We start from the raw sequence: 13847 nt of genomic DNA, 5'->3' as shown, positions 1-13847 counted from the left end.
CCTCCCACATTGGTGCTCTAACTGCAGGGTTTTTATAACAAAGGTATCAGACCTTGGATTCTTCCTCGTGGCTAAAATCACAAATGGGCAAGTTTCTGACCCTTCACATATAGCCCTCAGTCTCGTCTTGTCATTTTTTTTTAATCTAATAGCTCTACCAGTCCTCATAGAATGATGCTCCATAGCCTCCTTAACTTCTTTTTTGTTGGCAAACATCATGCCAATTCTAAATTGAGGATTTTTAAGGTCCACTTGCCTCTTCCATGTTTTAAACTTCGACTTTCGTTTCTTCCTCTCTTATTTAACTCAATTTCTTCAATATTATCTTCACCTTCATCAAGGCTGTCAAAATCCTCAGAGTTTGCTTCATCCGATGATATATTTCCAGTATGTTCAAAAAGCGGCTCTGCCTCAAAATTCTCTAGCCCTTCTTCAACATTTATCTCATACAATTTATCATCATCTTCACTATACTTGTACTCACTATCAACAAAGTCGTCATCATTTTCTTCATTTTGCTCACCTTTGTCAGTCTCAGTTTCTTGATTAATACCAATCTCGCCAAAACCATCCAAGTTAAACTCATCATCATCCAAGATAGGCCACTCAAAAAAAAATTGACTACCAAACTCCTTGCTTGCATCAGGACCCACATAGAAGATCTCAACAAACCTATTTGGTGGTATTTTACCAATAAGGGTGACAATTGTACTGTCAGCCACAATCTCTTCAAATGTCCCTGGCACCCTGTAGTGTATTTGAACTTTCCCTGAGAAAAGATCATTCTCATCATAACCTACATACTTCCCAAATTTTCTAAACTTTAACAATGACAGATAATCAGCTGTCACATGGTCCAAATAGCACACTTGGCCACCAATATAAGCACCATCCATCAAGTAACCACCATGATTCAGTGCAAGAGTACACTTTTCAGGGTTAGCTGCATAAAAAAAATATAAAAAATAAAAAACAAGATTGAGTGAGTAAAGGCAAGAAGCAACAAGTAGAGTAAATGTGCACACCTGCCTAAATAGGCTTAGTAATTATGAGCATCTGCCTCAATGGCAACATAGACAATACAAGTTCCAAACAAATGCGAAAAAAAGTGATGACAAACCGACAAAATTGGGACCCCAATGTAGGACCACAAACACTATAATATCAACAAAATTTGTAGACATAAGAATCTCAAAAGAAAGCATGACAAAGATGCAGAAATCAGCTAATAAAAGGTACATCTTCTCCTTGAAAACACCCATATCGAATAACAAAGTATAAAAAGGTTCAAGTTTTCCGGAAAACCTTACAATATTTCGAAGGATCTCCGGTCCACCTCATGACATCTGACAACTCCATCGTCATCGACTAAACTATCCTTGAAATTAGCTATGGGTATCAACTTCAACCTGGGGATGGGTATTGAATTCAACCTGGGGATGGGCATCGACTGCAACCTGGGGATGAGGATGCTTTTATCTGGGAAAAAAATTGTTTCCTAAATTATCCTTACAGTCAGTGTCATGTGCCACGCACATGACTGAATTTAACAGAATTATTGACGGTGTTAAGGAAAATGACCATAGCTACACATTTTTACGAGTTGAAGGACCAATGGTCATGGAAATAAAATTAAGGGACCATTGCTCCAATTGGATTAAAGTTAAGGGACTATTTCTACAATTTCCTCTTTAGAGAAAAATAGAGAAAGTGTTTCTCATCTTTGTCTCAAGAAAACCCTAATGAGGTAAAAGCTATAAAGATGCTTTTATATCTCTTTTCTTAGGTGAGTGGCAAACTTGCAATTAAGCAAAACTTCCCACTTCCCTCACTATGGCCGGCCATCTTAAGTGATTGGGCTATTTGCCCATATTTGTTTTAGTTGTCATACAACTTAAACATAATGGACCTAGTGGACCAAACCCTTTTGGACCCTGAACCCCAAAACTAACTTAAAAGCCCAATACGAACCTTTCGTAAAATTAATTACCTAATTAATTAATCTTGACCATTCTCAATTAAACCATTTAATTGCTTATCCATCTCATTTATATTTCTTCACTTTCATCCTTACTCGGTGTACGATCCATTAGGTTCCAATTAGCGAGGCAGTGGGCAATTGTTACTCTTAACGATCGATTGTGAATTGAAACAACATTTCAATTCTCCCTTTGTTGAAGATTAGTGTTTGCTAATCTTCAGGGCTTCCACAAACCATGAGTGACACCTAGCAGTATGTCATGGTTACCCAAGCTAAGTAGAAGTGGTTGGAGAACCTATCCAGTTACAATTACAATGCAATACGGTCCTTCTCTAATACAATACTCTTAATCACATTGTTTGAGTGATAGTTTGTTTCATGTTTACTATCCAATGTGATACTTCTTGATATAATTTAATTGACTATGATTTGGAACATACTTCCTAAGTCATATTCGTATGTTTTGGCCAAAGACTCCCGAATCATATCTTAGAGTATTCTCCTTCCACCATGGAAGGTTAGAGATCCCTTGTTGTGCATTCATATGCCTACATGACTAGATAGCTTGACCCCAACAATGCCGTGGACACTCTCGATGGAATGCCTGTGACATGATCAAAGATCAAAGACCTAACCATTAGACATCTATGATGCCTCAGGTCAAAGGACTACTTTGCATATTGCAACTAACGAGTTCTTACATGACATGTATGTTCGAACTCTCTTTTGATCGTTGTTCAATGTACTCGATTACTCTTTCGAGCACCTATGTGTTTGTCTTAGTATCCAACACTAAATGACTTGAAACTAGTCATACTCACGCTTGAGTTAACATAACACATACTAACCTTAGCGGATTGTCAATGCCCAATTGGCAATATTATGGCTAGGAACGTTTTAAGAATGAACATAAGAGAAAGGTCTCGTTAATCTAACTTACTTAAATCACTTATCTCTTAGATCAAATACATTCCTTGGATTCCCTTATTGCTTAAACACATGATACAATAAATAGTGATTAACAATAAGCTTTGCCCTTTATTATACATATAATAGTTTAATACAATAAGTATTCCAAAAGCTATTACATCAAATGAGTGGCTTTGTGGGCATACTTCCAACATTTTTCACCTCCACCGTGAATCTGCAAAAACCCAAAAAACCCAAAGCTTTCCCAGAAAACCCACGGAGCCACCTCCTCTCTCAGTCAATCGCACACAAATCAAAACAAAAAGAAATCCTCAAATTTCAAACTCCCTCTCTCTCTATAGATCACCTTCTCTTTTTAATTACTCTCTTTATCTCTCTATCTCTCAACCCAGAAATATCCCTCAAAGGGAATCCTTCTTTTTTCAACGCTTTGCCAGCTGCCTGGAGATCCAGGCCATGAGGGACCTGAGAAAGCCAATGAGGACTAGAAGAAGAGTGCACGAAGTGCAAACTCTTGGCTAGAAACAACCAGCCGTAAAACAAGACCGGCATGGCGGAGACAAAGAAAGACCCGAGTCCAGCACCATTTTCTTCTTTCTTCTTTCAATTGCGACGCTTTAAATTTTCTCCCAAACAAGCTTGTAAGGACACGCCTTGCAGCTCAGACAAATGTGATGTATTACGAAGGAATTTGGCACACATTGCGAATTATAAGGGACTCGGAGCAACCCTCTTGGGTGTTGGGCCCAGTATAACTATCAGTTTTTCAGTTTATGAGACCTTGAGAGCTTTTTGGCAGTCGCATAGGCCTGAGGATCCTACTGTGTTGGTTAGTCTTGTTTATGGGAGCCTTTTAGGAATTGCATCGTCAACAAGCAAATGACTCAGCAACAACAGCAGCATGACCAATCCCCAAACCCTCGCCGAAACCCTACTCCTCTCAGATGGGTTTTTGAGGGCAGATCGAATTGATCTTAAGAGCTTGGATGAGCAGCTGGAGAGGCATCTCAACAGAAGCACCACCACCGCCAGCTCCAGCAGCCGGGTCATCGTTGGGCGGCATAGGATCCGGATCCGGCCGTGGTCGCACCCGAACCTGACCGAGACCATGAAGGCGCACCGTATAAATCGAGACGTTTCAGAAGGAGCAGGGGAGGCAGTTCGGAGTCAATGACCCCATACCAACAATTCCATAATTTCCAGGGCAGTCAACAAGGCATGCAGCATCAGCACCTCTTACCAAGTTGCCAAGCCGAGCCACCACTGTGACCGTCAGTGGTTCTCTTTTAGTGCTCTCTGGGTTGGTCTAGCTGGCACGGTCATAGCTTTGACCATAGCCACCCCCTGCTGGTCATATTCAGCCTAGTTCTTATCCCGGCCGTGATCGCCATTTCCCTCATAATAATGGGGTTCTTAACATCCGGTGGGTCTGGTGTGGCTTCGGTGATGGTGGTGACATAGGATCTACAGATACGCGACTGGGAAGCAGCCACCTGGCGCGGACCAACTGGACTCGGCTGGTCACAAACTGGCTGGGAAGGCGAGCGAGATGGAGGACAGGGCCGAGCAGTTCGTTGATCCCGTGGCGAGGCAATCCCTGGGATAAGAGTGAGAAAGCAAAGATGGTCTTGGGTCCTCAGCTTTCTAGCTGAAAAGTAAAAAAGCAAGGAGTGGGAAGACCACCAGTAAAGCTACAGGAAAAGAAACAGAGAACTTGAGTACCATTTGCACTCTACAAAGCAAAAGCAAAAGAAAAGTAGAAAAGAAAAAGAAAAATGAGGAGTGATGGGCACGACCAGGCTGTCCAAGAAAGAAAGTGGGTGGTATCAAGGCTGTCATGTTACGTTTTACAGAAGAACATGCAGGAAATGGAAAAGAAGAAACAAAACAAAAGCAAACCAAAGCAGAAAGCAAAAGCAAAGAATGATGTGATTTGCTTTTATTGTTTTTATGATGTAATTTATTTTTATCTTTTGGAGATATCTGTATAAACCCCATCAGAGGGTAATATGTATAAACCCCATCAAAGGGTAAAAATAAAAAAATAAAAAATAAAAAATAAAAAAAAAGGGCAAAGCCCAAAATAAATCGGTTGGCATGTTGTGGAGGGCGAAGGCCCATGAGCCCAAAATAGCATCAACCAGGTGACCAAAAGTACGCCCAGTACTTCAAAATTATTCGGCAATCTGCCTCTATTATCACCAACCAGGTGACCAAAAGTTCGCCTAGTACTCCAAAATTATTCGACAACCTGCCGCTATTACCACCAACCAAGTGATCAAAAGTACGCCCAGTACTCCAAAATTATTCGGCAACCTGCAGCTATTACCACTAACCAGGTGATGAAATGTACAACTCATACTCTAATATCATTTGGCAACTAGCCATTCATGCCACCAACCAGGTGATGAAATGTACAACCCGTACTCTAAAATATCATTTGGCAACTAGCCATTCATGCCACCAACCAGGTGAGGAAATGTACAACCCGTACTCTACTTCATACCACCAACTAGGTGATCAAAAGTACGCCCAGTACTCCAAATTATACATGAGCAATACTCATGTCATTCATACATAAACATTCATGAGCATCGCTCATGACAATCATACATAAACATTCATGACCATCATTCATGTCAACATTCATGAGCACCACTCATGTTAACATTCATGAACATCACTCATGACAACATCCATGAGCATTACTCATGTCAATCAACATAAACATTCATGAGCATCACTCATGTCAATCAGCTTCAAAAGCTTCATTTACAGAGCTCTAGCTTCAAAAGCTTCATTTACAAAACTCCAGCTTCAAAGCTTCACTTGCAAAGCTTCACCTACAAAGCTTCAGTGCAAGGTATACAAATACCACCTCCGAACAAACCGCCACTTCAGCCCATACATGGATTCAATTTGAAGTCTCCAGCCAACATACTCTATTGACCGAAGACTTGGGGGACTACATTATGTACCATATATTGGGCCTTAACTGGCCTCATGAAAAATACTCGGGGGACTTAGCCCATTATTTATGTATTAAGGAGCGAGCCCTTATTTTATAAAAGGAACTCCCTCACTTTCATTAAAGAGCACCAATTATTCATGTACTGAGGAGCAAGCCCTTATTTTATAAAAGAGACTCCCTCACCTTCATTAGAGAGTAACGCCGCCAGCTGAGCAACCGCCTCACCACGAGCATCACTCATAACCCATCACTTATATATTGAGAAGAGAGCCCTTATTCTATAAAAGGGACTCCCTCACCACCATTAGAGAGCATCGTCGCCTACTGAGCAACCGCCTCGCCACGAGCATCAACTGTAGCCCATCATTTATGTATTGAGGAGCGAGCCCTTATTCTATAAAAGGGACTCATTCACCTTCAACGCCACAAGCCGAGCCAACCAAGGCAACATAAGCCACGAGCCGAGCAGCCTCACAGCATATGCTACTTCTAGTTGAGCATCATTTCAGAATTGAGCACTGCCTCACATCGAGCATCAGTTCAAGACAACATCTAGTTACTTCGGCCCACACATGGACTGAATTTCAAGTCTCCAGCCAAAAGACTCTCTTGACTGAAACTTAAGGCCTTCGTATTTAGACCTCGTATAAATACTCGGGGGACTTAAATGTAATTATGTAATAAAGGAAGGGGCAAATATGTAATTAGGGGATGAGCCCTTATTCTATAAAAGGGTCTCCTCACCCTCACAAACCCTAAGTCTCTCCTATCTAGAGCAAAGTCTCTCACCCCCTCTTAACCCTCTCACTCTCAGAGCTCTCTCAATCCTCTAAAAAATATAATCAATGTGGACGTAGCCCAAACCTTGGGGTGAACCACGATACATCTTGTGTTATTTACATTTCATGCAGATTTATGTTGTTCTAAGACCTCCGGTTTTATGCATCAACAGAAGGGTTGGCAAACACCGCCATTTCGACCCAGATCGGGTTTGTGAATGTGGGAACCATCGAGTTCAAGCTCGGGTTGTTGTTAGTGGCTCCGGATACCAACTTCCTGTGAGAAATGCTCGCACATATAGCTTCCTGGAGAGGAATGACATGTCGCGCGTCGGAGGCTCCTCTGTACGACGCGTCGTTAGGGTTGGAGTGCTTCATGCTCTGCCAGGTTTTGTTGAACTCCACCAGGCTCTTGGTCCCACCGGGCGAGCCTTCGAGTTCTCGGATTACGTCGAGGTCGAACTCAGTCAGGTTCTCGGATTTGGGTATCGGGTACCTGAACTCAGCGAAATAGGAAGGTAAGTTGGCGGGGGAACCATTGTAAACAGTTTGACCCCGGGTCAAGAAGAGTAATCGGTCCAGGAGTCTGAGAATCCGATAATTTGGCTAGTGTACGGACATCACGACAATGCTCCCGCTCTGAGTGATTCGCTTGAGGACTTTCACCACCATGAATGCGCTGGTAGAGTTGAGGCAGGAGGTCGGCTTGTCGAGGAAGAGGATGATCGGGTCGTGGATGATGTCGATTCTGATCGAAACCCGCGTCGCTCCCCGCCGTTGATGTCGGAGTCTTTAAATCTGCGACGTTGAGAGTCCGGCGAGTCAGATCTCAGAGCAGCCGACGACCAATCAACTTTCTCATGTTCTTTTTTTTTTTTAGGATTTGTTTATTCTCTGTGTGTCTATTGACGAAAGATTAAGAAGGATTCTGAGACGAGAGAGAGACTGATTGTTTTTCCATCGATGCTGCCGTGACCGAGAGCTAAAGCGGAAGACATGGGTTTTGAAGTGACTGTGCAGGTGTTTGGTTCTTGGGTTTCTACAGATTCACGGTGAACAGTGATGAGGTCTCACTATGGTGAGATGAAAAAATGAAAGAGAACCGACATAGCTTTTCGTGTCGTTTCCCACAAACGGTGCCAAATATTGATGCACAAAACTGGAGGGGTCTTGGAATAACATAAATCCGACCGTGAATCTGCAAGAAAGTAAAGAACACAAGATGTATCGTGGTTCACCCCAATGTTTGGGCTACGTCCACACTGATGTTTATATTGTTTCACTCTGAATGGTGAATATACAAGAAGGCTAGAGGCAGTGTGCTCTCTAGCCTATTTTCTGTGTTTGCCATCTCTGAGATGTTTTCTCTCTTCCCATGACCTAAACCTTGACCTCCCCTAATGAGGAGAGTGAGGAGTCCTTTTATAGAATAAGGGCTCCTCACTTATTACATATTTGCCCCTTCATTTATTACATAATTACATTTGAGTCCCCCGAGTATTTATACGATGTTTAAATACGGAGGCCTTAAATATGGTACAAACAAAAAGATTTAAGAGACAAAATTAGGAGAGGAGTGCAAGGAACATCACTTGAGATTCTATTCAAGTGACAAAATAGATGTAATCTTAAAGTAAAAAAAAATTGACTGTGTTAGAAATACAATCCGGTACACCAAGCGTTATGATATAATTGGTTGAAATTCTTTTATCAAGTTTTCAATTAATATTTTATTACATTGGGTGTACCACATTGTGATCAAAACACATTGAAAAATCTCCCAATCTCTAGTGACAAAATTAAGGAAAAATTAAGGGGTGTGATATCCACACACCCCATTTTACTTCTCACACACCCTTTTAATTTTCGACCGTCGGATCGGATGAATTAAAGAAGATCAACGGACATAAATTAACAATGGGTGTGTGAGAAGTAATTTGGGGTGTGTGGATAGCACACCCCAAAATTAAATGGGAAACTGCACAAGTTGAAAGAATCACAATCAACCCATTGCAAGGGCCCCATCCCCATGATGTAATGCATGCCATTCTAGGAGGAGGACCCCCGTTCAATGAGAAGAATGAAACCTCATTTGACCATCTTCTGCTTTCGGTGTGAGTTGAAAAACATAATATTTAGCATCTCCACAACCATTGGATCAGATCAGATCAGCCACTCTTTGATTAGACACGGACAAGTCTGGCGGGTCTACCAAGTGTTTTGAATGTTCAAGGAATTTGACATACCCTTCGATGATCCCTTCGGTCACTAAATTCCTCTCCATAGGATCTTTGTCCATTTTAGTTGGGTTGAGGTGGCGAGTGTATTCAATTGAAATTTTAACTAAATAAGTTCAAAAGAGTTTTAAAATGTAATGTTATTCAATTAAAATTTTAAAATAGCGCTTAAAAGTATATAATGGATGTATCAATCAGGATTTCAAATAAGTTTTCAAAAATTCATAGAATTTTAGATGTATTTAAATAAGATTTTACCACTTAGTACTACGGTCTAGTGGTATTCCTCTTCACTTGTAAGTGAGAGGTCTTAGGTTCGATTCTCGCCAAAAACGAATTTGAACCACATTATTGATAGTCCATTATGAGGTTTAGCTCACCCTCTCCCCTTAGTATAGATAATATTATTTGTTTGAAGAATCAAACATAATATTTTAAATGGATTTACAAAAGTTCACATGTATTCAAAATATCATTGATTTGGTAAGATTCTTTTATTTTTTTAGTACATCGACATTTTTATACTAAGAAGATAGAGAGTTTGGCTAAGCCACATAATGAGTAGTCTAATTTGATATTGAATTCGCCATCCACAATATTCGAACCTAAGACCTCTCACTTCCAAGTGAAGATGAATACCACCAGACCATAATTCTGAGTGACGATTTGATAAGATTTTTAAAACTAGTGGATTTTATGAAAGTTTATAGTATAAATTAAATCATAACGAATCTTACAGTTTTCCTTGAGATTTTGATTTAGTTTATCTTTCCTTATTTCTCATGATATTTTCTTAGACTTATCACTTCCACCATCACAATCAATTGCTCTCCCAATTCACCATCTTTACCCCCAATTTCCTGTACGTCAGACGACATGCCGCATCCAAATCACAAAAGTCTCATTTATCACTTCCATTCATTCAATTAGATCCGAGTCTCCCTACCTTACTACTGAGTACGGAATAACCAAGAAGTTTGATCATCCCTCCATTCTCTAAACAGGAAGTTGTCCTTGCATAAAACACAAGCCCACATGTTTATGCGAGTGTGTATCCTACGATGTATCTCAATATACCGGTAATTGCTTGCAGGCAGTGATGGCTAGTGACTTCATTGGAGACAAATCTGGTAGTCCCTAAGCATTGGTTTTTTTTAAGAGGATAGATCATATGGTAATGCCATGGTTTTTCACATAATTAGTTGTGATTTCGACCTCTAATTTGTTTATCATATGTAATTTTGATGTTGAATCGTAGTAATTTCACGACATCACAAAGTTATTTAAGGTCAATTTTGAAATTTATAAAGTTTATAGAAATCCACCTGAATCAATGGTAAAAGACTCACAAACTCTATTTACATCCACTTGGAATTCACGTGAAATACATTGAGTTTATAAAACTCAATTAAACTCCTTCAAACTTCAAGGATTTACAGATCACTCAAAATTCTTTTAAAATCTCATTTGAATATACCCCTCTTTGCTAATCACGTTTTATATGTTTTTAACTTCCCACATTGTCTGAACATAATTTTAATCCTGAATGTTGCTACGTTCAATTATCCACCCATTCAAGTACGAGCAATTTAATCAGTATTCACCAATGCACACCTTACAAACGAACCGTACATACTTCAATTTTACATCTCATCTAGCACGGGAATGTTGCTTAAGAATAGGGTTCACGTTACCACCAACCCCGCGAGTAATTAGCAAGAGATAAGAGCTTTACTAGAATTTAGAATTCAGAGTTTGTAATAAAAGGGCCTCACACACATGCAATGCATCGATTCAAAACAAATCTAGGAGTATCTTAAGGTCACTAATTACATAGTTTAACCAAAAGAAAACAAAGTTGAATCCTACAAATCCTCACCTACGAGCCTTAGACCGACTTTTACAAAAACAAAAACAAAAAAACTGACACCTTATCAACGATAAATGAGTTCTTACTTGCAATTACAGTCTGGCATACAAGAAATGTAACAAGACTCTTTTAAATGAGACTTTCTATAGACTCTCTGTTACCTCATGTTTTTAACACAGTGATTATGAGAAATACTAAGAAGAGTCTCTCAAAAGTAAGACTTTTAATAAACTATCTGACACCTCATGTTACAATGTTTTACAATATTGGCACGAAACTGTGAGGTGGTAGAGATGGAGAGTTCCACTTTGAGAGTTTCCTTAGCACTTCTCATGTTTTATAATGTGAGAACGGAAATTGTGCCAAAAACATAAGGTGACAGAGTGTTTATGATGAGTCCTACCTTTAAAAGAGTCTCCTTAGCATCTCTTCTGACATGTATACACAAATAACTTACAAAGAAAACACACAAAAAAAAAGTATACTACAAACATATCAAATTGTAATTTGCAAGTAAAAAGATAACGTGAATTATTTGGGTGGGGACAAAATGGGCTGGAGCCTACAACACACTTTATAAGTTTATTCAATTAAGCCACAAACCACAATAATGGGAACCATTACAATCCATATGCAACATGCTAAATAATCATCAATGCAATGTGAAGCTTTTGAAACAGTGAATTATTGTTAAAATTTCAGTGTAATAAGTCAGTCTTTTACTTTTATTTATTTAATTAAATTTATGGTTTTGTAAACTGGTACGGTAATATCAAACTCCAAGTAGAATATAAAGGGGCAGAATGTTGGGCAAATGATCACCAGATTTAACGCCTTTGAGAGATTCAGAGGTCGACAATCTCCACACCATGTGGTTCTGTTGGTCTCCCTACCAGCTCACAATACCCAAACACTATAAACACCCGCTTAGTTGTTTTAGTATATTTTAGTTCACTGCCAGACAAAACTGCATGAAACGGCTCGTGAAAACGTCGGAGGGCGTGATTGATTTGAGATACCGCTAAAATGACGTTTTGAATTGCAAGTAAGAGACAGAAAGCGAAATTAAAAAATGCATTATGTGACTGAAACACTGTGTTCTGAATTGGGTTTTTGTACATTGTTGGATTGGTGAGAACGTTATAAAGAGAATCAAAAGCACCAAAAAGAAAAAGGAAAAACCAAATAAAACCCAAAAAAGAAACCAAAAATTCTCTCACCAGTAAAAGAAAACCAAAAATACATGAAATTTTTTAGCTCAAGGTTTTCAATTGGGGGTTTAAATTACCAGATTAGCCTCTTCTTCTCCTCCTCAGTAATCAGGCATGAGGTGGCTGATCTTCCCTTCTTCCAGCGCCATCTTCCGCTCTGTAATTTTCAACCAAATGCAGACGCCGGTAAAGCTGAGCACCAAGCTCGCGAACCCACTTCCTAATCCGATCCCGACGATCGACAGAACCGAAAGCCCTTTGCTTTTCAGCGGCGGCAAAGGGTACCCATAAAGCTCCTTGTTCCCCTGGAACGACGTCGCATTGAATCTCGGCAAGTTCCCGCTCCGATTTCCCAGCGAGACCGGAATCGGGCCAGCAAGCTTGTTGTTGGAGACGTCGAAGGCAGAGAGGCGGACGAGGAGGCCCAATTGCTGAGGAATGGGGCCGGTGAGGGAGTTGTCGTGGAGGTCGATGACGTTGAGGTAGGCGCACAATGTGAGCTGCGGCGGAATGGGACCGGATAATTGGTTGGAGGAGAGGTTGAGAACGGCGAGGTTGACGAGGTACTGAAGGTCGGAGGGGATGGGACCGGCGAGGAAGTTGGAGGAGAGGTCAAGGGCCTGGAGGTTGGTGCAGTTGGCGATGAAGGGGGAGATGGAGCCACGGAGGGAGAGGTTGGTGAGGGAGAGCTTGTAGATGCGACCATTGTTGCAGGTGGCGCCCTGGAGGTAGGAGTTCAAGCCGCTGCAGGGGTTGGCGAAGGTGGATTTGGTCCAGTTCTGGAGGGATTTTGTTGGGTCTTGGAGGGATTCGCTCAGGTGGGTTAGGCACGCCTCGTCGCTCGGATCTGATGTGGTGGGTCGGAAAACGGCGACGCTTAACAGCGTTATCAATAGCACAGCAGAAGCAGAAGCAGAAGCAGTTCTAGCAGGAGCAGAACCCATCTGGGCAAAAATGTCAAATTGTGGAAAAGTTGGTTGCTTTTGGTAAATTTGAGGGTTTGGGATTTTGGGTTTTGGGGGAAAACAGACAGGGATTGCAGAGAGAGAGAGGGAGAGAGATTGGTGTCAAAATTTTAATTTTCTAATGTTAGAAAGGGTACAGTTTAGGAACAAAAGTTAGAAAGAAAAAGAGGGAGATGTTGGTGTTATTGAATCCTGCTATATTCTGTTATGGAAGAGCAGATTAGAAAATGTATATAAAAATTTTAGAGAGAGAGAGAGAGAGGAGCTGAGGAATTACTACTGTTTGCAATTCTGTGCGTTTGTGTTAGAGAGAGAAAGAGAGGAGGAGAGAGAGGGAGAGAGGGGGGAGAGTGGGGGAGGGCACTAAGTTGGAGTGATGGCTATTGGTGGTGGTGAAAGTTAAGGCTTCGTTTGGCAGCTCGGATTGTACTGACTATTTCTGTCGGATAGGATAAATAGTCACCGGACAGTACTGACTAAATTAGTCGGGCGTTTGGTGCAGTATCGGATTAATAATCGTATTATTTATACAGTGTTTGGTATTATATCGGATAGGAGGAAAACTTAAACTAAAATTAAACTTAAAAAAAAAAAAAAAAAAACAACTGAAAATCTGGTTCCCAGATCTCTTCGCCCCCCCCCCCCCCACAAACTCCCTCCATCTCTCTCCCTTCTTCTTCCCCGACTACGAAGAATCCCAAATAATGAAACCCAGATCTCTCTGCCGCACCCCCAAACTCCCTCCCTTTCTCTCTTCTTCTTCTTCCCCGAAGGCAGTTGCAGGTGACAGGGAAGACGATGACAGAAGGCGACAGCAATTGCAAGCGATGGCAGAAAGAAAGCGACGGCAGTTGCAGGTGACGGAAGTTGCAGGCGATGACAGAAGGCGACGGGACGGCGATG

At 41.0% G+C, this 13847-nt stretch overlaps 1 protein-coding gene across 1 annotated transcript; it reads right to left on the bottom strand.

The window, feature by feature from the left end:
- Window positions 1-11823: 11823 nt before the first annotated feature.
- On the bottom strand, window positions 11824-13308 carry LOC103418379 (receptor-like protein 44). Its single transcript, XM_008356509.4, has one exon. The coding sequence runs from the start codon at window positions 12921-12923 to the stop codon at window positions 12081-12083; it is 843 nt and encodes a 280-aa protein (XP_008354731.1). The 5' UTR covers window positions 12924-13308; the 3' UTR covers window positions 11824-12080.
- Between the last annotated feature and the right edge of the window lie 539 nt (window positions 13309-13847).

The sequence above is a fragment of the Malus domestica genome, chromosome 02 (genome assembly GCF_042453785.1).
Source record: "Malus domestica chromosome 02, GDT2T_hap1".
In the NCBI taxonomy this organism is placed as follows: Eukaryota; Viridiplantae; Streptophyta; class Magnoliopsida; order Rosales; family Rosaceae; genus Malus; species Malus domestica.
The sequence above is the reverse complement of the archived record's forward strand: the minus strand, read 5'-3'. Positions and strand labels throughout refer to the sequence as shown.

Bases quoted from the DNA above. Each gene is read 5' to 3' on its own strand.
- LOC103418379 (XM_008356509.4), bottom strand. From the start codon at position 12,923: ATGGGTTCTGCTCCTGCTAGAACTGCTTCTGCTTCTGCTTCTGCTGTG.